This window comes from Syngnathus acus, chromosome 11 (assembly GCF_901709675.1).
Source record: "Syngnathus acus chromosome 11, fSynAcu1.2, whole genome shotgun sequence".
Taxonomy (NCBI): Eukaryota; Metazoa; Chordata; class Actinopteri; order Syngnathiformes; family Syngnathidae; genus Syngnathus; species Syngnathus acus.
This window is the reverse complement of record NC_051096.1, coordinates 7,957,891-7,985,325: the sequence shown is the minus strand read 5'-3', so window position 1 is coordinate 7,985,325 and position 27,435 is coordinate 7,957,891. Positions and strand designations below refer to the sequence as shown.

At 43.0% G+C, this 27,435-nt stretch overlaps 1 protein-coding gene across 1 annotated transcript; it reads left to right on the top strand.

Moving 5' to 3' along the window:
* Positions 1-1,654: 1,654 nt before the first annotated feature.
* stt3b (STT3 oligosaccharyltransferase complex catalytic subunit B) lies at positions 1,655-26,159 on the top strand. Its single transcript, XM_037263401.1, has 16 exons — positions 1,655-2,147; positions 9,650-9,758; positions 11,281-11,568; positions 12,327-12,392; positions 13,253-13,352; positions 13,647-13,745; positions 14,314-14,460; positions 16,533-16,581; positions 17,066-17,220; positions 18,750-18,961; positions 19,591-19,778; positions 20,738-20,909; positions 21,605-21,778; positions 22,630-22,743; positions 23,441-23,647; positions 23,788-26,159. Exons 1-16 carry the CDS (start codon positions 1,888-1,890, stop codon positions 23,860-23,862), a joined length of 2,415 nt encoding a protein of 804 aa, XP_037119296.1. The 5' UTR covers positions 1,655-1,887; the 3' UTR covers positions 23,863-26,159.
* The last annotated feature ends 1,276 nt before the right edge of the window (positions 26,160-27,435 follow it).

Sequence of the window (27,435 nt, the reverse complement as noted above, 5' to 3'; positions counted from 1 at the left end):
TGTGTTTAACCCGCCAGCGCCATTAAAAGCGAACGACAAATTATTTTGTGGCAGCACTGACCGTTAAAATGTCATGTACAGCCAAGTGGCAAAACAATCAATTATCTCCATCTTGCTCCTCAAGTATACTTTTTCACGCTCTTCACTGTCCTGTGAGATGACATTTTGCGTTCAAACCTTTTACGAATTTGAGACATTTAGAGTAAATTCTGTCAATATAGGCTGAAGATTAGCTCTACAGAGCAAAGTCCAATGCGTATTTCTTGCCAAGTACTATGCTTTGGCCTTTGGCTACTGTAGAGCAGTATAAACACCTTCGAATGCCAAGAAGAAAATTGGCTGGTGTTATTGGGGTGCAAGCACAAAGGCGAAAAGCAATGCAAATATTCAAGTCTTTTGTGTCGAGACAGCTGGGTAATGTCTTGCCCATTCATTTCATCTGTGTTTGGCATTTTGAAAAAGGCAACTCGTCATATTATAATCTGCACATGCAAACATGTCTTTTTTTCCATCCCATTGATATTGACATTGATGTGTATGCGCAATATGTCATGTGTCTGCGTCTACCCTTTGTTTCTGTGCTATCCTTGTGAACCCCAAACTTGTATCCACTTCTGCCAATGTACTCTTCAAGATGATCCTCACTTCCCATAATAATCCTCATTCGCCTTTCATCTACCCATCCATGTAAAAAGCGTGTGATCATCGTTTTATCTCCCCTAACCCTCTCCAGACCATAGCCCCAATCCACAATTCCGTTAAGCCGACTCGAACTTCACTGCAATTTTCTCAACATGAATATTTCATTTTAATGTTAAATCATTTCGTTTTGGGGGAAGTGGCTGGCTGTAAATATTATTGCTGCAAAAGGAAAGATGAATGGCGTTTTTGCTGCATCACAATGTTGTATTTTGAAACCAACCAGCGTGTTAAGAGTGTATCACGCACCACACGTTGTATGCGCATTAAGCAAGGCGTAAGCATAAACGCACAAAGCGGCTGCATTGGGCTCTTTGACCACGAGAGGGCGCCCAAACGTCACGAGAGTAATCGTTTTCATATTAAACATTAAAAAAAGAACGAACGTCACAATCTTGCGTACAAGTATAGCAGAACGCTTGTCTGGAGTCAAATGTTGGCTCTTTCTGAAGCAACCATTTTCAAACAACACAATATAGTATGTTATCCCTTCCCAATTTCAGCATTTATTTTCAATATTTAAGTAAAACGTGCCATCGTTCATCATGGCCTTTATGTATACTGTAATCCAATGAATGCTGTGTTTTATGAAGTGATTGACATGATCTGGTGACACGAGCATTTCTATTCACATGACTGCACAAAGGCATTGATGCTATTAGATTCCTGTTTTCAATCTTGCAAGTGTACAACTCCCACAAAAACATGCATATTCTTTCCCATGAATGTTTTAGCAGGGGCTTCCTTAGCAGACAGCGCCAGATTGACACCAATTCAAAAAGCTCAAAGTTGGCTGTCAACGCTGAATTGGACTCCCTTTTAAGTGGTGTGTTGTTTCTGTCAGTCAACTCAACCCCTGTTCTCCCATTGGTCGAACGGTACGTAGTCCCGCCTTCCAATACCTGTCAATTTGTAACAGGCCGCGACAGCTTCCGGTAACCCCGCCCATCGCATCTCTTCTTCCTCTTTCCACCGGTGCTGTGGAGCGTCGTGCGGGTTCACTGTTGCGGTTTCGGTGCATCGCGGGATGTAACCGCTACCAGTCCAAATCTTATCCGAAAACCTTTCGAAATTCCTGGCAAGGCAGCAAACCAAGGGAACTTACATCAGCACGGAGCGGAAGAAGATAGGCTAGTTTTGGCTGGAGGGGGACTCTAGCAAACCGACTGACTTCCACCGCACGCAGAAATGGCGGAGCACCACGCAGTCAGCGACGGCAAGCACAAAGCGTCCGCTAATGCCGGCAGCTCGGTGCACGGGAACAGCCGAGCCGGCGCCGCGGGTGCGACGGGCGGCAGAGGAGGCCTGTCGGGCGGACTGACACAGCCGGCTGGGTGGCAGTCGTTACTTTCGTTCAGCATTCTTTTTCTGGCCTGCCTGGCCGGATTCAGCTCCAGACTTTTCGCCGTCATTCGCTTCGAGAGCATCATCCACGAGTTCGACCCATGGTAAGATGATGATGATTATTCGTATTATTGCAATCCCGATCGTAGTTGCGTTGATTGTCCTGTTTGAATGGCTGCTCATTGTCACGCTGTCTGAAGGAAGCATTTCCTCAAGGTTTTTTTTTTTTTTTTTTTGTGCAAACGGTTGATAATAATGTCACGGTCCGGACGTTTGGCACGTCCAAGGAAGGTTGACATTTAAACATGACGCTTGGAGTCTTATTTAGCTAGCCGGTCTAGTTGACTACTTGTCTCGTGCTGATTTGGCAGTCTTCTTCCACACTCGTACTCCCACTGGGACTGCACTTGACTCAAATAGGAGGTGAGAAATGAATGAGGCTTTGCTTTGTAGACTTTGAATGCAATCCGAGTGGGAGTATGACGTTGCACAATGTGGAGAGAAATCGCTTCGACCGTGACCGCTGTGATTGATAGTGTTGTGCCGCCAGCGGGGTACACTCTTATCTTCTAAGTCGTTGGGAATTAATGATAAAAGGGATAGATGGAGGCTTTCGTTGACGTTCCAGGCTGGTGCTCGTCACCACTGCGGACGGTTTGTAACCCGGAAGCAGATTGATTCGCTGTGACCTGTCATCACAATGTTCAGTCCAATTGAGTCACGTGGATCCTGCACTGATCGGACTTCCTCTTTGCGCTCACAACCTCAGTTACACGAACAGTAAAAGTATTTTGTACATTTTTAAAATACTAATTAAATAAGTCACAGCTATCAACAGCTTCATTAAGGGGGATGTGATATGGAAAGATAGGGCTGTAATTGCTTGGACAAATGCAGAGCTGTAACTATCAGATCACGTTTTAATTTCCAGCCCTATATTAAAACAAAAACAGTATGAGCAGTAAATGCACAAACATTAAGATCCAATGACTGGTTTCATGCATAATGTGGTACAAAGGTTGGTGGTTGTTTATCAAAGCAGAGGCAGGTGTTTGCATATGTTTTATTTTGGTTCAACACAAATAGCGTTGTCTCTTAAAGGGGCGGGGCGGGGCGGGGCCTTGTGCGTGACCTCAGGAAGTGCATGTGTCTCTGAGCGCCAGTTTTGACCTACTGTACTGGACTTTGTGACCTTTGAAACATCCCACTAGGACATGTTTTGCTGTAGGCAATGTTTGAACTATTTATATTTCTCATGCAAACTGAAGTTGCCTTGTGTGTAAGACAATTTCAAAATCATCAATTGTGTCATCATTCCATTCTTTTTTCTGATCTGCTACCACAACTCCTCATTAAGTTTGACTTCAGGTTCTGCGGTCTTCCTCGCTTTGCCCTCATTGGTATGGGTACCCTTTTGAAAGATTAACAGCAGACAGGCTAAGTATGTTGTTAATGGGACAAGAGTCAGATTATTTGGATTTAGTGCTTGGAATTTGCCCCAAGCTATGACCTTAACATTGTAACAGTGTAAATAGTGCTCAGAGGCTGCTTTCTCTCATTAGAGCCTAGCCAGGTAGCATTTTGCCATTGTGCATTTGAGAAACACTTGCAGCCAACGTGAAGTCATGTTCCCCCGGATTGGATTCCAAAACAAAGAAATTGCCAATGGAATGGTTGCTTTCGATTTTTTCGGTCAGGTCAGGGGATTACTCATCACATAAGCGAGAAGCACAGCCCCGCAGTTTTGACTTTGTGTGACACCTTTAGGAATTTGACAGGGTTTCTGCTTGTAGCGCAGAATGGCTGTTTCATTGATTCATGGGGGGAAAGCCAAGCTCTGCCATTGGGTTTGACTCGGACCTCTGTCACGTGCCGCATTTTTCATTCACGGTGTCGCATTCATTTTGTTGAAGCCTTTTACTAAAATGTATTGAATTAATTCCCCCACAAGTCACTCATGCACGCTAAAACAAGGGGACGGGAGCAATCGATTGCACTTTAGGTCTTTTGCCGTGTCTATACTTGTGCATAGGAGATTCTTGAATATGGTCTCATTGTTAACGCAGCGTCATGTATTTCTTAAAATAAATCCCTTCTTCTATGCTATGCGCAGGGCTTCGGGGCGGAAGTGTTGGTAGAATGAAAAGCTTGAACGTTGGCATACTGACAGGTGTCAGCATGCAGCTCCGTGGGAGCCCACAACTACATTTGCAACAAAGAAAGATGGGGGAGAGAAATTGCGGAAGGATGCTAGGCGATGCAGAGGGAGAGAAGGATTTAATACCTGTCACGCATCCAATCTGAGGGAGCTTCTATCGATGGATTTCATTGTTTCATGGCTTTTTGTTGTTGTCGTGCTTCTTTGCTTTGTTATGACACTGGGCGCATTTTTATCTGCCCGTGTCCCAACTGTGTGTATAGAAAAAAAAAAAGTGTCTGTGGCTAAGAGATTTCTTTCAAAAGTGCCCATAAAATAGACACCGCTGAAGACTGGATTGATTTTTCAAACAGTTGGCTATGTCTTGAAAAAGTGATTTCACCACATCTCAAAGTCATTTTGCTTGCAGTTTCTTCGATTGGCTTTTTTTGGACAAGCCTCCTCTAAATTGCCATGTTTGTTTAAACTTGCGTCGGAGCATGTTGAAAGCTTCTCTGGCTAGCTTGGAGTAGCTTGAAGCCTGCATCTCTTATAGCAAAGCAACGATGGAGGGTTGAGTGCAAAGTGTTGTTATTATTGTGTACGAAAAATAAAGGGAACGTGAGCTTGACTGCCGGCCGGATAATTGTTTTCCTACTGCCGGCGGAATTAATGGCCGCAGGAGTCACTTGATGAGGTAAGGGACCTTGGCTTGTATAAAAAATGTGAAAATGTTGCTTACTTGGGACAAAAGTTCATATACAACAACTTGAGCAAACTTCAATGCTATTAGAATAATTAATAGGATAGTTGATTCTACAAATATTCATGAGTGATAGTCTAATCACATTTTGCAACCAAATATGCCCTCATCATTTTTTTGTAGTCTTAATCGAAATTCAAAAGAACCAAGGACTTCCAAATGAATGTGAATGAATACAGTAGAGGTCAGTGGTGTTCAATAAACGGAAAGTGACCGCTGTTGTCAGATAAAGTTGAGCACGTACAGATCTACCATGCTCATTTGCAAAGGGGAATGAATGAATGAATGAATGAATGGTGCTATTAAGACTCTAATTCAGACGGCGGCGGCGGCTGCTGCTGCTTTCAGTTGCACTCATTGGATCGCTCGCAGCTACCAATTACTATTTGTAACATGAGGTGCGTTATTAAAATGAACTGTGTGTCAATGGTGACCGACATGCAGGAGCTCATTAAAACACCTTATTATTACAGCGGTTGTTATTGTCCACTTTAATTGCTCTTTTGTTTGCTTCGGCCGAGAGGATTCCGCGCTACTTGAAACCAACAGTATGTGTAATTAGTATTCCTAGGGCTCGGCGACCACAATATCCAAATGGGCCCGGATCTCCAAATGCTATTAACGTGAACTTAGCTGACTCTTCAAGATAGCTGGAATCTTTTAATGGAGTTAACGTGGCGGCGGCGTTGTTAGTATTCTTCATGAAGAAGCCATTATTCGCACGCAGCATCAAAGTCACTTGGAGTAAGTGCTGAGACCAGTGCAATAAAATAATGATGAAGATTTTTGCCTATTTTTGGCCATGTTTTAGGTCAAACCAGTAACTGAATCGTAACAGTGCAATTTTGTCCAGTCGATTTGACATAATGTCCTGTTTTGGGAAAATGGGAAATTGCTCTGCCATTTTGGCAAAGGGATGAAACAAAATGGCACAGAGCAATTTCCCATTTTTGTAAAAAGTAGCTTGTGTCTACTTGAGTGACAAAATAAATGTGTGGCACAATTGTCACTTTTGGCTCCAATTTGATCCGGAGCCCCAAAGTGCCTACTCACTCGTCTGTCTCGTTCTCCAATTCAATGGTCTCATCCAGGCCCTCCGAAATACAAGACCTACAGGAATGAAGCAAGTGGAATTCCTCTGGAGTGAAAAATGAAGTGACAAGGCATTCACAAGATGGCAATGTCGCCGTTCACTAAGATGGCTTTCATGCAGCGGTGAATGCTGCAACCGTGATCACCTTGTGATTGACTGGTCGTCAGTCCGAGGGTGTGGTGCACTTCTCACCTCAAGTCACCTGACGTCATTTTTGCCGTAACGGACTATCTTTTCAGCCGTTTGCTGACCGTGGCCAAATAAACAAAGGAATTGTCCTCTTTGTTCCGAGACTTTCCAAGTGTCATATTTTGCAGTGCTATAGGACCAAATTGGGTCATGGCCCATTTGAAGAGGCATCGAGAATTGATCTAAAATCCAACCAGTGTGACTCAGCTAGGACCTTTTAAAAAGACTCCGCTGCATGCGTTGTGTCGCAGAGGAACTCAATTCTCCGGGTGCCGAGATTAATTTGGGTTTCCTCTGCCTGAGGCTGAGCGTAGCATACGCTGTAGTATCATCCGTTTAGCCACGAGCCATCCTTCATCCTTGCCACCAAAGCCCTTAAGTGTGAAAACTCCCCCATAACCGGGATGATATAATTGGATGAATAGCCAATGCTTGATTTAGCACAGGAACTTGGTTGCCCCCACACACTAAACAAATCAGTGTCCTTTTTCCTTCACTAAATTATGCATGCAGTCGCAGTTATAAGAGTGTAACTTTGTGTTATCTGTATTCTGCTTGGTCGCTCATTAATTGACGTGAATAACGGCCGCTACATCAAACGAGCGCCGCTTTGGTGCCGTGGGACCACGGTTTTTGTCGTCTGTCTTCCGCTCCCTCCAAAGAAAAAAAGAAAAAATCATTTGTTTTTAGGATTAGAAATTCCTCATATGCTAATCGAGACCAAATTGTTCTGGTTGGTTGGCAGGTTATTTTGAATGGATTGTCAAATGACTTTTAAGTGTGCTTCGATAATCGGACATTAAATCATATCTGAATCAGGAGGTGGCAAACGACTCTCACCCCCTGCTTGTTTTTATAAATATGGACATGTGTTAATTCATGGTAGTTGTTAAACAAGTGGAGCGAAATCAAACTGGCCTTGTAGCGGAGTTATTGTCAGATGTTCCATTATTTTTATGGCCAAAAGCTATCACATACTTAGCCTCTGCAAACGCTGCACTCGCTTTATTAAGATGCTTGCATGAAGTTTGCCATTACAGATGGTGTTTTGTGACTTAGGGTAGCGCAAACTGAACTTGTCCTTCCACTGCGTCATTAGCACTTTCAAAAATGCAGTATTGTCACTGTGATGTAATCTGTCCCCTAAAAGTCCTTATCATCCATCCCGATGTCTACTCTGGAGAACCTGGCAACTAACTACTCCAGCTTTATAGCCAACAATGTTTTGGAAACCTTTGCAGAGACCGCGCAACATCAGAGGCAAAAATTGATAGTGAACTTTGTGTCCAACAATGGTGTTCATTGTATTGGATAAGCAAGTCTGCCGCAACATTGACTGTTGATGCCTCTTGGCCGCACAATCAGGGAAGTTGTTTACATTCAGCAGAGTCTTTCCACATCTCAGTCACTACCTGCGTGACCTATTATCAAGTGTTGTCAGTTCTGCCCTACCCAGGATTAGCGATACCCAAATGGCAAGTCTCTTCATGCGGCTATTGAGGCCTTGCACCGACCGACATTAACTTGATTTAGCACATCATCTTAATGATTTACTTTGCAGGATGCCAGTGTCTTGTTCAGTCCATTGGGATGGAGATATACTACAATCGGTGGGTCTCTTAGTGACTTTGCAGTACATAGCAAAGCCATTATGATCAACGCAGGAAAAATAACCACCTGTTTTTTTGGAACACACTAATCAATTGTATGGTCGACAGCTTTAAGTGTCCACTGCTGTACTTTGCTTTCTCATCCCCTTTTATGGCCTATTCATTTCCGGAAGATGTATTTGATTTATTTATTTATTTTTGCTTTCCCGCAGCAAGTAAATGTTTGGATGTATCAGTTCTGTACAAGAACAAGATGGCCGTCCTGCACTCCTAGTGTGGTGCAGTGCTGGTCAAACCACTGTCAGTAAGTATAAGACGCGGACAGGCCTCAAGTCTTAATGACGCATGGTGATAAAGATTAGTGAGAGAATGATTTAAATAGGCATCAGTGTCATTGAATAGGCATATGACAGCTTTGGTTTGCAGTGTAAAAAATACTGTTTTTTTGTCAGTAATGAATCAAAATGCCGTTGTTCCTCCAGTGGCTTATCCTATTTTTGCAATTGCATTTTTTGGGGTGGGATAAAAGCCATTCTTCCAAAATCCATTTCCTTTGATTCATATGCCCACCGTTTGAATTTATTTGTTTAGTTTTGGGTCTTACATTTAATTTTCTTCTTTTGATTGGATTGGCCACATTTTTTCATTTCAAAGAAAGCCCCACATAATGTGTCTTGAAACACACCATTTGATTTAACTCTGTTCAGAACACAAGTTAGTCCATTTTATGAACATAGTTGCCAAAATGAATTGTGTCTATTGGATTTTTAATTGACTTCTTCACTCAAGCAAACGTGGATGCAATTTTGAGTCTTTTTGGGAGATAATTGGTATAGACTTGCACAGAATGAAGACTAAACAAGGAGCTAAGTTTAGCCTGGCTTTTTAGGAGAACTTCCAGATTACATACCTCCAGAGCATTTGATCAAACATGCCATCGTTTATTTTTAGGCTAATGCTCTTTGATACATTTGAAATGAGATCGAAGTGTTTTGGAATCATCGTTTGGGGGATGTTTATGGTTTGAACTAATAGTTCTAAAACCGTTTGAGGGGGTTGCATAATTTTGTTTTTTCGACTATTACCAGCCGTTCCTCCGCAGCGGAATTATGTGGAGTTGTAATTCCGTGCCAACCGGCAGATATTGACACTACTGAGTATTTAATCGGAATCTATCTGGTGTTTGTGTCGTCTGGCTCTTCAACATAAATTCTGTCCATCAGGCATATTCGTCACAAGGAGGATTCGAGCTGACATCCTCTTTGGATGCTTATGTGTCTGCTAATCGGATTAAGGATGTGCCCCTTGAATCGTCAACAGTACTATATGGAATCTGAATAGGGTTCGCATCAAAAATACTTTGTTTTTTCCAGCAATGGCAACATTTTTGTGCAAGTGTTTGCCCCAGTGTTTTTTGTTGTCCTGTCGATTATTGAAATGGTTTCATTTGGGTTGCTGCAACCCTGGCACATGGTTGATTGCAGTTAGAATTATTTGTCCACAGCATAATTCCGCAGGGTGCATTTGCCTGCAATCAATTTTTTCTTTTTCTTTTTTAACTTAGGCTGACCTTAGCAGTTGGCATCACCGCAAAGGCTCGGAGTGAATTGAAGCCTTATCTTCCCTCTTTTTCACAAGGCAAGGCAAGGCAAAGCATCTGCCGCTTCCCTATTGTTTCTACTCCCACAAAAGCCATCCTTCTTTGGAAAATGGTTTTTTGGTCCGTCAGCTGACATAGCAATTTGGCAAGCTGTGACAAGGATGAAAATGTGGTGCAGTCATTCTTAACCTTCATCTTTTTTGTGTCTCCTCAGGTTCAACTACAGATCAACACATCATCTCACAACCAATGGCTTCTATGAGTTTCTTAACTGGTTTGATGAAAGAGCCTGGTACCCGTTGGGAAGGATCGTAGGTGGCACGGTACGTTTTTTCCTCTGCTGCAAAATGAGGTCGTGCTCCTCATCGCACATTTCTGCTTTTCTGCTAGATTGCCTCTCTAGGTATTAAGAACACATTTTAGCCAGGAAAATAATGAAACCTTTATTGCAATCTTTTTATTAACGCAGTATCATTTTGAGGCTCACACAAGATCTTCTCTTTGGTCACACAGTTTTAGATGCTGCATTGACGTGGATCAAATGCATGTTTAATTATTATTTTACAAATGTATTTAACAATGAGTTTGACTCCAATCACCTTTCACCAGGCTCCTTTTTTGTCATGCACACAAAAAAAAAAAAGCAAATATAATTCAACTAATGATATGATTTGTAGCAGAGGTTTTCGAGATGCTGTGTTCAAAGTCATGCACCATGGCAACATTTCTTCGAATCGGATGAGTCTTAAACGTAGCAGCAGGCTTTGAACATATTTTACAGGGACTGTTGTTGTTGTTTCGGCTCATTAATAGCCCAGCAGAGAGTCTGTCAGTCATAGTTGTGTCGTGGCTGGTCATTGCCACAATATTTTCATTTCTCTCGTATCCAATTATAGTCATTAAATTCATAAACAAATTGCACAGCCCGTAATTCCGTCACACTTTTGGCCTTAATGCTCTTTAAATCCAAAATCCCCCATGTCAGTCATGTGACAGTTCTCGACTTTTTTTTTTGTGTGTGCAGATACCATTATCATCGCAACGCCTACTTAAGCTGATGATAAAGGGCAGCCGCTTAAAAAACATGACAGATAATGTTTGCTCGTTGTGTTCCGTAATACACAAGAGCAGCGAGGAATAGCAAAACCTGTCGTCTGCTTGTACTCATCGTCAGAGATAGTGAGTTTCGACCTGGTGCACGGACGGCACGGTGGTGGGGCTATGTTACAACAGCAATTGCGCCGATCGCTGACATTGACTGGGCCAATCGGAAAACACCACGAAATGGCATCAGTGTCACATTAGCGGTTATGTAAGCTAGCTAAATCTAACCTTGCACGCAAACGTGCGGTAATAACTCACTTTCAAATCTGTAACAGGAGCAATATAATTCTGTGCCCTTTATACCACTGCATTATATCAAGCTGCTGCCTGCTGGCTTTTTTATTTTATTTTTTTAATTTATTTAGATTCAGACTGTTCTCATGAATTGTGTATGCTAACATGAAGGCTCCAAGCACTCACGTGGTTCCGCCATTTAGCAAATAGATGGGGCCTTTATCAGTTTCTTTTGAGCCCAGTCCATCTTCTTTCCATTTCACTACCAGCCGTCATGCAGAGGAGAAACTGCCAGATATGCTTTCTCCTGACACCAAAGATAAGAAAGAAGTGTTTCTTGAATGGTGGTCCAAACAAAGCACAATAGAAGCTATAAAGCAAACATTGTTATGATTAAGACAATGGCACCACAAGTGCATCTTTGGTGAAAGCTTCTTTCTTGGTACTTATTTTGTTTTTGAAATGAGAAACGTTTTTCCTGTTTCTTTCCCCATCCTATCTGGCCAGGTCTATCCCGGATTAATGGTGACGGCAGGACTCATCCACTACGTGCTCAACTTGCTTCACATCACGGTCCACATTCGAGACGTGTGCGTTTTTCTGGCGCCGGTGTTCAGCGGTCTCACGGCCATCTCCACCTTCTTGCTGACGCGGGAGCTGTGGAACCAGGGCGCAGGGCTGCTGGCGGCCTGCTTCATCGCCATCGTCCCCGGCTACATCTCCCGCTCCGTGGCCGGCTCCTTTGACAACGAGGGCATTGCCATCTTTGCCCTCCAGTTCACTTACTATCTCTGGGTATGTATGCGCCATTGGAGTTGGGACTCATTTTTCTTCTGGCCGCAAAGCATCTTTCACAGTCCTTTGTTCATGTTGGGCCCCCGTTTTATGTTGTACGGTCTCAGATGATGAATTATAGATCAGCAGTCTTAAAAGGCCTGCATGGGAGGCTTTCGATGCGGACGCACAGTAATGGCAGACAAAAGGAGAGCTTTGGCCAAGCGCATCGTCCCGTCTTTTTCGGATTCAATTTGATGCTCTCTCCTTCCAATTCAAATGATGCTATGTGAATGTTGTCACCGAGCTCAAATACCAAAGGAGAAAGGCGCTAGTTAATACATCATGCCGCAGGAGAGCCATTCATTGGTCATGATGCAATCATCTTGGTGGGATTCACCTTCCATGGACGCTACTTTATTACCTTTCTTTTTGACTAAATACCTCCAACAGGGCTGGCGAATAGGAGCGCAGGGACCGTATGAGATTATATATTTTGGAGTTTGCACACAGCACTGATTGATTGGGGGGAAAATGCCATCATGCAAGTTTTTCCCCAAATTGTAACTTTTATTTGACCGTGTCATAGAAAAATAAAGCATAGCTGCTATTTTGTTCAACATGTATAACCGGTTGGACCAACACCAGCACTCTTCTGTTGGTTTTATGATCAGGAATTGGAAGAATGTGACAGCAACCTGAGATGTATATTAAACAAATGTATGACTATTAAATCTATCTTCGCTGCGGCCATGAATGAACTGCTTGTTTTTCCCCAGGTGAAATCTGTGAAGACGGGTTCCGTGTTCTGGACCATTGGCTGTTGCCTCTGCTATTTTTATATGGTAAGTGTCGTTGCACACAAACAGTGACACTGCTGACATTTTGATGTTTCACCCCATGGCTACAGCTGCTATTTGTTTTATTCCAGCCCTTCCTTCTGCTGATGTTTGTGTAAGCGAAGAAACTGAGAGTCTATTGAATTGTTAAGTACAGGTTGTTTTTAAGCTCATTGAATTCAGAAGGACAATTGCAGGTTTTTCTTTTTACCCTCTGAAGAAAGAGGGGATGTGATATTGCTCTTTCCTTCCATCATGCTCAATCTGAATTGCTAATTTGTATTTTATTTTATCTGTATTTTATCCCCCCCACTGTTGTTGAGACAGTCGTCCTAGCAACAACAAAAAAGCTTTTGGTCGTGAGGCTAAAGTACAGCATCATACTGCATTGAATTTTTCTTTTTTTCTTTTTTACAATCCTGTTTTGCTTTTAACACGGGCTGCAACCGAATGCGACAAGTGCGAGAGTTGCATGTCGATAAAAAGAGGTCCTCGATCTCGCTATCGGCCTCATCGGGAAGTGCGAGATAAGGTAAAAGGATCAAAGCGACAGGCTTGGGCTGATGGAGGGACGCCACCAGAAGCTTTCTCGTTGCTGTGCAACATCTTTTTCTTTCCAATCGGAAGTGTGCGAGGGTGGAGAAGCATTATGCCCGAATCTCTCTTGCCGTCATGCTCGTTCTTCCAGTAATGTGTTTTCATTATCCCTCTGTCTATAAACAGCCACGACGCACAATCATCGGGAAGCGCCGTCGCTCATTGTGCCCAATTGAATATTTAAACTCCAAATGCAAATATGCCACTCATTTGACATGATTAATATGGTCACCTAACTTTGAAATATATGTACTGGTTGTCTCTTGCAGGTGTCGGCATGGGGAGGCTACGTGTTCATCATCAACCTGATTCCCCTCCACGTGTTTGTGCTGCTGCTGATGCAACGTTACAGCCGAAGAGTCTACATCGGTATGGCGCACGCGTTTGTCGGGACTGACTTGATCTTTTACACTTCAATTGGATTTTCAATGGAAATGCATGCAAATAGAAATCTCCTCCTCTTATACAACCGACCAACAGCTGCTCAGAATTGTAATTGAAGATGAAAAAAGAGGCTTTGGTTACAGTGGGACGGACGGACGGATAATGAACATGGGGGGGGGATGCAAGTAGACAAGCTGGAAATAGCCGACATTGATATCCCTTTGAGAGTTTGAGCTTGTAATATATATTTTTTTCCTCCCACCCTCTGTCTCTCTTCAGCTTACAGCACATTCTACATTGTTGGTCTCGTGCTATCGATGCAGATTCCGTTTGTGGGCTTCCAGCCGATCAGGACCAGCGAGCATATGGCTGCTGCCGGTAAGTCAGATGTGACTCATTTGAGTTACGCGTCGAGTCCCTAATAATGTGAACTTTTCCAACTACCACCGCTGCAGTATACTAGTGTTTTTCTTTTTTCTTTCTTCTTACATTGCACACAAACGGCGTTAAACAATTCAACACCTTAAATATCTGCCACTCACGGCTCACACCGAGAGAGCAAGTATATTTTATGTTTGCCTGCGTAGCAGCTGCTCGGAACATCTGCTGGTAGCACTTAGAAGAGCGAGTGAGCCATGGAATTGTTGGGACGGTGCCCCCCGTGGCAGCGGGAAGGTGGGATGGAATTTTAGCAGCGTGGCTGGCTGCTTTCCAAGACACATTGAAGGAAGGAAAGGCAGCAACGGGGTGATGCGCATTGTCAAAGGAGATGCTGAAAGCGCTGGAAAGAAGTGCTTCATTTCTCTTATATCAAATTCACCAGATGCTTAAAAGAAGGGGGGCAAATTGAATAAGAAAGACCCATTCAGTGAAAACAAAGGGTGCCATGAATGACAAGAGATTCATTATTGAGTCTTTTTTATTTTTTTTTTATTTTCCCCCCCAGGCGTGTTTGCACTTCTCCAAGCATATGCCTTCCTGCAGTACTTGAGAGACAGACTGACCAGGCAAGAATTCCAAACACTCTTCTTCCTCGGCGTTTCTCTGGCCGCTGGCGTGGTCTTCCTCACCGTGATCTATCTCACATACACAGGTACGTATGCATTTCTAATATCCTGTCATGCACCATGTGCTCTGTATTACTATACAGATGTGCTCAGGCTTTACTTTCAATTTTGTTTTTCATATTTAGATGGATATTTCTTGCGCAGCTTCTTTATCTTTTGCTCTATTGCACTCGGTAATTATAAGATTAAAGATTTAATTGCGTTTAATGTAATTAGACGTGCGAGCAATCTCAATATTATTCCTGGTAAATGTCTTTTGCTTTCTCATCTATTGAATCTGATTTATTGCTCTTTACAATACTTGCCGTAATGTCCTCTTATGCACACCGTGTCATTTTTGCACCAGTCCCATGGCAGATTAGATTAATAAGCGTCTTCTCAAATGAACTGATCCGGCCGGGATCCTTGCATCAAATAGACTTGCCCTGAGGGTTCGTTGATTTCATGCCACATTAAAGCTCTCGTGTGATTGTGAGGCCAAGCAGTCGTGTAAATGGAATGCATTTTTATCTAATAGCACAATGGAAACAAACTGAGCAGGTCATTTTTCAAGTAACTAACATTCTTAGTAAAACAGAAGTTAAATGCAAATTTTGTATACGTGGAGAATACTACAGGCACCTTCATGTAAAAGTCAGACAAGATTTTCTAGGGAATGTTTTCCTCATATTATTGTTGTTGTCGTATTGTACTGAGCAGTCACGGTAGATAGCTCGCTACCTGGATGTCACAAGAAATTCTTTTTCTGGGTGTCATCACATTTTTCTAGTCTGCATCAGCGATATCCTTTTGTGGTTGGCATGACAAAAGAATAGAAGGAGAAAAAAAACCTCCCAAAGTTCCGCATATATGCTGAGGTTTTGGTGATACCTCTCAGCATGTGTCAGGGTATCTCTTTTTTTTTTTTTTTTTTTTGCTTTTCACATTGTCCTGGTTAATATTTTCTCGTGTGTTGTGCATCTCCGCTGTGGTTTTATGACGAGCTGAGCCGCCTACATTTCATGCTTCCGTTGTCATTTATTGATTTCATTGAGATTTTCCTCGAGTATTTCCGAGCTGTAATTTCTGCTGCGGGATGGAGTGCTTTTTGTTTTTTTGCAAAATTACATTTCATTCCATTTGTATGAATTAGAGTTGATTTAGCATTTCGGGAGCACTTCTCAGCAAAACTCTGTTTAACATCACACCAAATGAAAGTCCCGAAAGGCGATGAATGGAATAAATTTACAAGCGCACTCAAATAGTATCCATAAAACGCATTTGATGAGTCTGTCGATCATTAATTTATGTCAAGTTGCTGATAATCAATAGCTAGTTCTACTGAGGTGTAATGTGGAAACAAATGAGTCAGCACTCAAAAATGGGTAACATTGCATTTCTAAATATTCAGCTGAGCTCATTTGTGTTGTCGGCTGTGCACGTGTACGACGACGACCAGAGGCCCCCCGAGCAACAATTCAAAGCTGTAATGTATTCCAAATATGGATGCATATATATGAAATACCCTGTGTGTAATTTGCAGCTTAAATGCTTCCTCTTATGTTTATAAATATGAGAATTGCAGTCATTAAGTTGTCAGGATACTACTGTAGACACATTCTTATAATCACACATGAGCGCTGCATTTTCTGGAGCCTTTGATTGGTCTATCCTTTAATATTTTTATAGCCCGCACAAAATGTCTTGCAGGGAATTATAACAGCACAAAGAATGGTGGTTTAAAGTGGTCTTACACATATTGCACACAGTGATTTTGTCAGTGAGTTGTCTAAAAATGGCAGAGATTGTGTGTTCTGCTCTTGGAGAGAGTAGATGGACTTTTAGAATGGAAGCTGGCCACACAATGAAAGGCTACACAATAGAGCCAAACTCGAGCTGATAGAAGTCATATTTGGCCACAGGGCCGGCCGGCCGCCAGCCAAATTGGCAGTCAGAAAACAAAAGACATTTGCAATCTCCCGTGTCGGCCTAAGCGACTTGAATGATCTGGCTGGCGTGTCTCTCGACCTGTGTCAGCTGAGATGAGATTGATTGCACAATAGAGGATAGATTGAATATGATAATGATTTCTTTTTTTTTTTTTCTCTTCTATTTTTAGGATACATTGCTCCGTGGAGTGGGCGTTTCTACTCACTTTGGGACACTGGGTGAGTTGTACTGAACAATTGAGGAGTTGAACAAAATGCTCATCACTGTACCATGTCACACAGAGGTTTCAACTCTTTTTTTGCCCCCACATAGCAGCATGTGTCCTGTGATCTCCAAAAGACAAACGCGCGTGTGGCAATCCGTTCTCCCGTTGTTTGCTAATTGAAGCCGTATAAGACTTGTCTTGTCCTTAGTAGGTTGATAGAAATTCTTTTTGTGGCTGGCTGGCTGGCTGGCTGGCTGGCTGGCTGGCTGGCTGGCTGGGCTGGCTTTTCTTCCCCCACTATTCTAATCACTCATCGCTTAAAAGGGAAAATATTCCAAGTTTCAGGCTGTAATGAATGAACAGATAGCATAAAAACACCAAGAAAGAGCATAACTCATCTGTGGTGATATAGCTTCATCCCACCTTCTTATTCTAGAGAATGGATTGTACAATCTGTCCAAATGCTCATCTGTGTCCTTCCAACTTTCCCCCTTTAGCTATGCCAAGATCCACATCCCTATCATAGCGTCGGTCTCGGAGCACCAGCCGACCACGTGGGTCTCCTTCTTCTTCGACCTTCACATCCTCGTGTGCACGTTCCCGGCAGGCCTCTGGTTCTGCATCAAGAACATAAATGACGAACGGGTGTTTGGTAAGACTCGCTCTAATTGAGAATCAAGGGCATGCAATGTACCCGCTATGTGTCCAAGAGGTGTGCGCTAACCAACTGCAATCTATCTATCTATCTATCATTTGGGGCATGTTTTACCACTCAGTGGATCGTCACAAGATGAATGAGCCTCGTTTGATCCTAGCAAAAGACACTAAATTCTTCAAGTCCCTTGAAGGGAATAGATTTGGGGACAGCGCGGTTCACTTTCAAGTGGTTGGCAGACATCCAGGGCGTGATATCGTTAAGTCACTTTGATGGGGTGGAAAGAAAGGCCAAGGGTGTTTTGTTGTTGTTGTTGTTATTTAGAATGACTTGTAACTTTTGATGTGGCCAGTGTGATTATGAACACAAGGGGACCCAACATTAAGCCTTGAGGGACACCATGTGTACCTATATCCATGCAGGAAAATTGCCGTCCATGCCACTATTATGACGTGAGCAAAAGCTAAATTATGGAAAGGAAATGCTGAATTGAATGGAGCGCAAAAGTCTCTCTGAAGCCAAATGTGCTGCTGCAGAAAGTGAATGCTGACAGTTTGATTTTTATTCAATCGAGTCTTAATGAAGTGCCAAGTCGCCGTCATTCAGATAAGAAAACACTCACATTTATCTTTTAAAAAAAGGATGTTGAGTGTGGGAGGAAGAAATATTCTTCAATGGCTGTCCATCAAGAATCCCTCAACGATTAAACATTTCCATATTGTGAAATCTAGTGATTGTCCGTCTGGGTGTCCGTCACCTTCAGCTCTCTTGCATTGTTGCTGACTAATTTGAAACGGATTGTGCCAAAAGATAAAGGAAATATGGAATCCACGTATGGCATGGCAATAGCTGAATACGTTTTTAATAATCGAGAGAATTTTCGGCTCCGGCAATCTGATCATTGAATCTTTACAACTATGAGAGTCCTTTTGTTGGCTGCCTGCTGTTCCAGGAGCAGCCAGTTGGCGGTCTCAGTGCGACAAACAATGACTGTCTGTTTTGTTAATGGGATTGGGTGAATCACTCCATTTTCTCTGATTGAATACACCGAGGTGCTTTTAAGGCAATAATGTGTTATTTTTGGTGAAAAAGCAGCAGTCTGAATAGGCAGCAGTCTGACTGCGTCTGAAGGACAACAGAACGAAAGTCACCAAATTATTACAAGCTTTCAAGATGAAAGATTAGCTCTGTCCAGATGAAGGGCAGAGAACCTTTAAAGCAATAGCAAAGTCCTTCAGCAGTCTGGTTCTCCGACAACTTACTCAGCCAATTATTGCTATTGATTAGCCACTCACTTGTTGAGCCAGGTCGGCCGGCCGGCCGGCGCTTTTCAAGGACGGAACGCTATAAAGGCGTTTTCTATTCAGGGCGTGCAATGTGGAGGAGAATTACAAGACTGATGAACTGAGTCTGGGGCTACTTTGTCACTTTCTTCATGGGATTCCCTTTACTCTCATTCTTTTTTTCATATATTCTTATTCAATGAGTCACCTGTTTTTTGTTTCTTCTCTCTTCCTTCCTCGCAGTTGCCCTGTACGCCATCAGTGCGGTGTACTTCGCCGGGGTGATGGTGCGTCTCATGCTGACACTGACTCCGGTGGTGTGCATGCTGTCAGCAGTAGCTTTCTCCAGCGTCTTTGAACACTACATGGGAGATGACACCAAGCGGGAGAAACCCCCCGCTGAAGATAGCAGCGATGAGGACGACAAGAGGAATTCTGGGAATCTCTATGATAAGGTTGGGTAGAATCATTGTCAAAAAAACATTTCAACAGCCTGTCTTGTTGAGGTGTATTATACCATACCGTTTCAATCTGCTGTGATGCATATCGTACTTGAGAGGCGGAAATGGAAGTGTAAATCCAGCCCTCGATTAAAAGTCACTGCGATCTCTCTTTTTGTTTGTGAACTTGGCTCGACACCCTTTGTGGTGCTCAAAAGGAAGGCTGGCAGACAGTCAGCTTTCATCTACACATCCCACAAAAAGATTTCGTGCCGTTTCAGCTAACCTGTGATTCATCCAGCTATTTGATACTTTTTATTCATCTCCAAGCGGTCTCACACAATGAACGGGTGCTTTAATACCCTTTATTGTTTGTTTATAAATGTCAGCCAAAACATTGAGTGCAAAGCTTAACACCACATGTGCATACATATTTTCCAAATGAGTATCCTCGCCACAACATCCGGACCACTGGCATTTTAATCAGCCAAAAGCCTGAGAATACTAACAGTAGAATTCTTTGTCTCGCATTTGTACAATAGGTACGCCGACACTCATATTGTCGAGGTGCATGAAATCAACCAGGCCATCATTTGCTCAAACACGAGCACTCTTAATTTAAGACACTTTGCATATGTCTTCAGGCTGGCAAGGTGCGAAAACATGTGTCGGAGCAAGAGAAAGCAGAAGAAGGTTTGGGGCCAAACATCAAGTCCATCGTGACCATGCTGATGTTAATGCTCCTGATGATGTTTGCCGTCCACTGCACCTGGGTCACCAGCAATGCCTACTCCAGCCCCAGCGTGGTACTCGCCTCGTACAACCACGACGGGTAGGAGTTGCACGCACACGCACACGCACACACGCTGTAATTTGATAATGGCTGTGAAATTAGCATAAGGAGGAGGCGAAGTTCACAGTAGCATGGCTCCACAAAGAGCAGCGAGCTGGGGAGTGCATGCATATTTCATCCATTTGTTGAAATATTGATGATGTGCATGACAGCGCAAGCTTTGATACGGCTACTTATTTTTGAGTTTCTAGGTCACGACGTAAATGTGTTTGTGTTAAGGATATGCCGCAGTTATCGCTCGTCTTCACAGAGTAGCGTAGCACTCGTTACTGACTTGCTAAATAGACTCAGCGAGACATGATCAAATTGTCGGCTTTATTTATTTTCCCCTGAATTCAGCCCAGTCCTGCGACTGTTAAACTTATGTGGTGCTTTATGTTCAGAGGACATAGTGTGCTAAGTCAAATAGTGGCCGCTGCTCAAATATTGCTAGCTTGAATAAATGAAGCGGGGCGGGGCGTATTGCATCTCAAATAGACGCTGCGCTCCTCCTCCGCAGGACAAAAGAACGACAGGTGGTGCCACTAGGTGGCTGCCATTCCCACTCTGACATGTGATACACCCAAGTGTCGGTTGCATGTCATTACCACAGCAAACGCCATCTGCGTTTGTTGGAGTTACAAGAAAAGCTGCTGCTGCTGCTGCTGCTATAAATTCCAGAACGGTGAATTGTAGTGGTGCGACCATAACGCCGTTAATTGACAAGTTTGATCATCGATTGATTGGATACCTCTTTTTCAATGAAAAACCCTTGTCACCAGCAAATCGAGATACTTTTCTTTCTGCCCTCGACAAGAACCTTAGCTGTAATTAATACAGGCCTTGCATTGTCTCCACTTGACGAATGAATTTATAACAGGAAGGACATGCTAAAGCGTCCCCGCATTTATTTAACTACTTCCCTGTAACGCTTTATTTATTGGTCTTTGTGTTGTCAGGTCACGTAACATCCTGGATGACTTCAGGGAGGCGTACTACTGGCTGAGGCAGAATACTGATGAGCACGCGCGCGTCATGTCATGGTGGGACTACGGTTATCAAATTGCCGGGATGGCCAACAGGACGACGCTCGTGGATAATAACACGTGGAACAACAGTCATATAGCGCTGGTAAGCTATTTTGTTTCATTGACTATCAGACTCCGGATGATCAAGCTCTGTCTTCATTTTTATGAAACTGCCAATTCGAACTGCTTTCTCCTCACAGGCTCGGTCGGTGTTAGGCATTTCATTTAAGGACACTACAGTTAATTGGTGCCGCATACTGTCGGAGGGCCGAAGTGTTGATTTGTCTCTCTGCTGCATTTCAAAATGTTTTCGTGTCAAACTCCATCTGCTCTTTAACTGCCCTTGCTGCCCGTTGGCTCCTCATCTGTTCTTGGGAAATATAATCACGGCGCATTAGAGGGCGTAATTGGCTACTGCTCTGCTTCCAACCTGTGCCTGCGCGCTGTTGCATTTTATTTGCGCTTTCTTTCATCTCCCACTGTGACAGTGGAGGCACCTCTCCCGCAAAGCAGAGAGGAGACACTTTACAAGCGTCATCAAAAGTTTAATCCACGAGGATGCGGCCAACTTCCTCGATTAGAGCCGGAATGTGTCCAACGCGCTTTTGAATGTCTTTGTCTGCATCTCCTCCATTTTGGAGGGATGAGGGACTGCTAGTAAGATTAGGAATATACGCTGTCAAATTCACTTTCATGTTTCATCTATTTTATATTGTTCCATATTTTTAGTTTTCCCTAAATACACTAGCGTAAATGAGCTGTGGTTGTAAATGTATGAAACTTTTGCGGACACTTTAGGTGGGGAAAGCCATGTCTTCCAATGAAAGTGCGGCCTACAAAATCATGAGGTCCCTGGACGTGGACTATGTGCTGATTATTTTCGGCGGCGTCATCGGCTACTCGGGCGACGACATCAACAAGTTTCTATGGATGGTGCGGATCGCCGAGGGCGAGCACCCAAAGGACATCAGGGTAAGTGTCAGCTCGACAAGGATGTAACAAGTAAGCAAATAGTCCAGCAGGTTTCGACACAGCCAGTAATGGAGCGAATGACTCCGAACGCATTAACACCTGACCACAACTATGATGGCGAACTGAAGACTTATCAGTTACGCAACGGCAATCTATTTAAATGTCCCCCCCCCCCCGTAGCTCCATCGCCGTAATGATTTTTTTGAGCAAGGTGCAAGCACATCAGTAACGCCTATCGACTGCTGGCTGCCAATGCTAGCTGAATACCAAGAAGAATCAGCGACCCCGGTTTTCTCTCTGATATAGTATGAACAGTTTGTTGTGTCAAACATTTGAAATGCTAGCATGGATTATTAGTAAAGGGTTTGATGTTACTTTACTGCTGTCCAATGGTGAACAGTAAATGTCACTTTTATGTCAAAAGGTCTGATTGGAGCAGAAAGAGAACGAAAAGTCGCTCCTTTAGGAATACCTCTTGAATATTGATGGTCTTGGGGAAACTATATTGTGTGTGTGTGTGTGCCTCTTGGTTGAAGTAGTGTAGTGTTTCCACCAAATAGCTTTTCCAGCTACTTAACCGTCTCCACAACTCTGTCTTAGTACCTTAGTACCTGATCCTTTCAACTAAGCACCCAGTCTGGATGTTTCCATTAAACACTTGGCGCCAACAAAGCCCAAGTGCAGCTTCACCCCCCTTGAATGTAATCCTTGACAAAGTTTGCAACTTTGAGCGTCATGCAGAGCACAGAGTGACGGTTCCCTTCTACGATGAAACACATTTTAAAGTTGGTGTACTAACCAGTGAAAAGCAAAGGTTATAATAAGGAATCCGCTGTAATGTTTTCTTCCAGGAGAGCGACTACTTCACCCCTCAGGGAGAGTTCAGAGTGGACAAGGCGGGTTCTCCCACTCTGCTCAACTGCCTCATGTACAAGATGTCCTACTATCGATTTGGTGAAATGCAGGTGAGCTGAGCTGAGCTGAGCAGAGCAGTGAGTTGGAGCTAATGGCCGCTTCATTTGGCGCTGTAACTACAACATGTTGACTTGCACATCTTGAGGGCACGCCGGGTCTTGTTAGAATCCACAATAAGTTCCACCTGCCGCTCTGATCCGCTTCAGGGGCTGGGATAATGAGCGGGAAGTTGACACAGGTCTTGTTATCTCCCAACAAGTCTGCAGCACTGTTACGGGGGGGGGGATGGGTTGGTCCTTTTTGAGCTGATCCGACCGCTGCAACTGCTGCCTCGGGGTCTACACGGTCGGTCGGTTGCAGACGAGATCTTGAAAAACACATCTCACCTAAATTGAAGATAACAAATAGCTTGTTTTACACTTGTAAGACGTGTTATTTAAAAGCCTGGAACATTCCTGGATGGATAGACAAAGCTACTCCTGCAATACCTTTCAGACCAATCCCTCACAGCACACGGGATTGTTTTTTCTACCAAAATCAGATATTGCCTAGCAACTTCCGCAGTTTTTCTCATTACTCTGCAAAATGACCCTTAAACCTTTTTCAAGTTGCCTGAAGGTTTGTAAACTGTTGTGCTAAGTCTTACATTGCTTCTTAAAAAGACAGGTTGCCTAATAAGTTTTTTTTTCTCATTTCTGCTCCGGGAAATGGTGTTTCTTCTGACATTTTGCTCCGCCTCTCCCCCAGTTGGACTTTCGAACGCCCCCGGGCTTTGACCGGACACGTAACGCCGAGATTGGCAACAAGGATATCAAATTCAAGCACCTAGAGGAGGCCTTCACCTCAGAGCACTGGCTGGTCAGGATCTACAAGGTCAAAAACCTTGGCAACAGGGAGCCCATCGACCGCAAGCTTCGCAGCATCGTGCCCAAACAGAAGTACACCTCCAAAAAGGTACAACCAGCTCGTGCGTGCGTGCGTGCACCTCCAGGTCATTCATTTGTATTCAACCTTTGTTTATTTAGTCGCATTATTAATGTGGGAGGGAGGTTCAGTGGCGTAATCAACCTGATGTGCCGTCTTTGGAATTGCAGACTGCCAAGAGGAAGCGTGGCTACGTGAAGAACAAGCTGCTCCTGAAGAAAGGAAAGAAAGTACAAAAAAAGTAACCCAGACAAACTCTCCTCCTAGGAAAACAAATAGAATGCGAAGAAACCTCTGACAAACAATGAAGAAGAGCACTTGGGTGAGGATTTTTGTGGCACTTGGGCTCAAGCGTTTCTCATAAAGAGCACCCCCGTGTGGCCGGGAAGGTGAAGTGTCAAATTCTGGTTCTTCCCAGAGAGCCGTTGTCCATTTTATCTCGCGGGGGGGGGGGACATTTTGTCTTGCTTCTTTTCTCCACTTTTTTTGATTTTGCTATTAATTTTTTTTAACTTTGTACTTGAATATGTGGCGTGGCATCGGGCTGCTTTGTTGGTTTTTGTCGATTAAAACTGTTGTGCTACACGAACGACGTGATTATCAGTGGGCCGGCCGGGGCAAAGGTTTAGAAAGGGGAACGGGGGCGGTGGCGGAACATTTTGCACCAAAGAGCCAACGACGTGAGCTTGCTCAATGGCACATGAGAACTCCTGAAAAAGTGAGGAAGCAAGCGCTCAGGCCCCGTTCCTGACACGCGTACACGTCAACGTATGCGGTATGGAGGGACGTCACACACCTGTTTGAAATCACCTTCACAATCATTATCATCATCACTCACTCTTCCTTTTCTGATCATCTAAAAAACAATTGGCCTAAAATGTCATTATGTAAAACTAATGTCAAAGGAGTATAATATATTGGATTCTTGTGATTTTTTTTTTATTAATATGGAGTTTTTTTCTCAAATTTTCTTTGAGTGTTTTATGGATGTTTTTTTTGTATGGCAGCAAATAGATCAGTGAATGCAATAATTCTTGTACAGAGGGCCTTGAGATTTTGTTAATGGATGGAATGAATGTGTTTTTACAATGCCGCCCATTCCCCCCCCCCCCCCCTTATAAGTATTCTAGATTGTACATTTTTGCTGCTAGGGCTTCAAAGAGGCAAGCAACAATATGTAAAAAGTAGGGATGTTAATAAATTAGGCCTGCTCTAGTTGGGGGTAAGCAAGCCCTAGTGCCTCTGGTCATTGACTCAGTCTGCCGTCGTTTAGCAACAATTGCCTTGCAAAGCGCACGGAAGGGGGTAACTCGTCTGATACGGAGACTATGTAAAGAATTTCATCGTTCCGTTTTTGCCTTGCCTTGCTCTTCCCATCTCATAGGGAAACACATAACCCCTTTAATGGTTTCCACTCCAGAGCTGTGTCCTGTTGCGTTGTTTGCTCGTGTGTAAATGTTGCTGTTATGGGCCACACTGGGAGAAAAATCAAGACAATATTGCAAAAAATAGAATGAGACAAGTCAACATTTTACAGTTAAGTTGTAATTCTAAACACATTATAGCAATTGCAGTTCAGTACAAACCTCTAGAAGGCGCTTGTTGCTTCCAAATTTGCATCAGTGGTAAAAAGAAACTAAAATATAGTACAGTTAAATTGAAATGAACAATGGTCATTTTGGTTAACATTCCAACTTTGTTGTGGTAACAATACAACTTAATATTGTATTCATAATCTCACAATTATTTTCTGAGCGGTGTGGCCCTTAACAGTCTGTTCCTGGCTCGTCTGAAATATCTTCTTAAAGATGGAAATGACGCTCGCGCAAGTTTCCTAACGATGTCTTAAATCTCATTTTGATTTTTATGTTTACTGTGATGAGCAATTTTGAAGCAAAAAGTCTTGGTTGAACGTTTTCTTTCAATCAGCGATAGCAGTCAGAATTCAATCAGCCAAAGGGTTTTCCATTGTAAAAGTCAACTTTCTTGACTAAATGCAGTTATCACATTATTTGTCTGGCTCAATATAATGTAACAAAGACACAGTTCTGACCGACAGTAAGCTTTTTTTTTTTTTTTTTTCCCCCCCAGCCCCCAAAGACACTGAACTGTGTTGACACTTCATTGTGTTGCCATGTCCGATTTCTGATTCTGGAAGTGCACGCTTTATGATCATTATGTCACATCTGTATCACTATTGTTTTTTTCAATTTTCTTCTGTTTCTTATCACATCTTGTTTGGCTTTCAGACCATCACCTCGATTCCTCTTTATAGTTTGCTTTCAAAGGAAGAGTTCAGACTAAGCCTTAATGTGATGTGAGTTGCTTACCCTCCTGTGTTTTGTTTTTTTAAGTAACCAAAATTTCCTTCACTACTGTTTTTTTTGTCTGTGCCGTTTGTTCTTGACACTCTTTGATTTTCTTCCGGGTTATTTGTTTGACGCAGTCCTCCTCGGCTCTTCTTCGCCCGCCCGCCCGCCGTTCAGCATCTACACTGTTGCTCTGTTTGTTCAGTCATCTTTAAATATACACCTAAATTAAATCATCTGTGTTGTCATTGTGGCCTCCCCTGTGAACATTTGCAACAGCAGCGTTTCTCCAAATAGTTCCTTGCAGGTTTAGTTGTCCACTGGGTGGCAGCATTAACCTTCGAATGACGGAACACAGAGAGTTGGTGATTGATCGGGTTGGCTGATGGTGAAGTCACTCGTAGTCCCACGCTGCCCGCGCACAAGTCAGGCGAATATATATGCTCCACAATCAGTGACTTTAATTAAATGCATTCAATATTGACAGTATCCTGTACCACCACTGCGGAGCCGTCAATGGTAGTGCAGCTCTAACACTGCAATAATATACTATACATAAAATACAATTATACACTATATATATATATATATATATGTTTAAGCATGTGCTTCAGACATTAACCACGAGAGGGCGACAGGGCCATTCAAAACAGCCGTCTACCATCAATTCACATGGTTCCGATTTGTCATTCAACATACAATTTGAAGAGTTGCGGTGGGTTGTGTTTATTGCCATGCATATAAAGTGGTTAAAGTCACTTCACAGCATCGCAACGAATAAGGCCGATTTACGGTAATGACGTCAGTTTTACGGCAATGGCGTCGGTTTTGGGGCAATGCACACCTGTTGTGTGATTGGTAAAGGGCTGTTGAGCAGCAGTGCACATCTGTTTGTCCAACAATTTACGACATATTACGCAAGTTCATTTAATTCGATGCATGTTATATTGGTGTATAAAATGTGTAGGGGTTTGTGCCAGATAAATTCCTGATTGACACTATTTGCTACATGCAAAGGTAGGCATGGATAAATTAATAAGTCTTCCTACTATTTCATTACTGAGTGTGATGACTATCTTGTAACTTTCTCCTGATTCTGGTGTTGCATTCTTTAGCGAGTTGCTTCCATTTAGCATTTTGCGCAAGTGTACATATTTGACCAAACTCGATCATTTAAATCAGCGGTATCGCTCGTAAAGACAAATTGTGCATCCGCAATTGCAAATAGTCTTCACTTTTCAAAAGTTACTGATGTTTCTAGAAAGGTTTTAGACCATTCGTCTTTATAAAAATGTGAACAGTTCTTACTAATTTCTTATTACAAAACTAGTTATTCTTAAACTATGACCGTTACAGCCTATAACAAAAATGAATTTGACACCCCTGATTGAAATGCTCAGTGAGCAACATCAGACCATCCTTTGTACACCTCTGCATTACATTACAAGGTGTTAAGATATAATTCCTGTAAACATGCTAGTTTCTTTTCGCTAGTCCTTGAAACACACA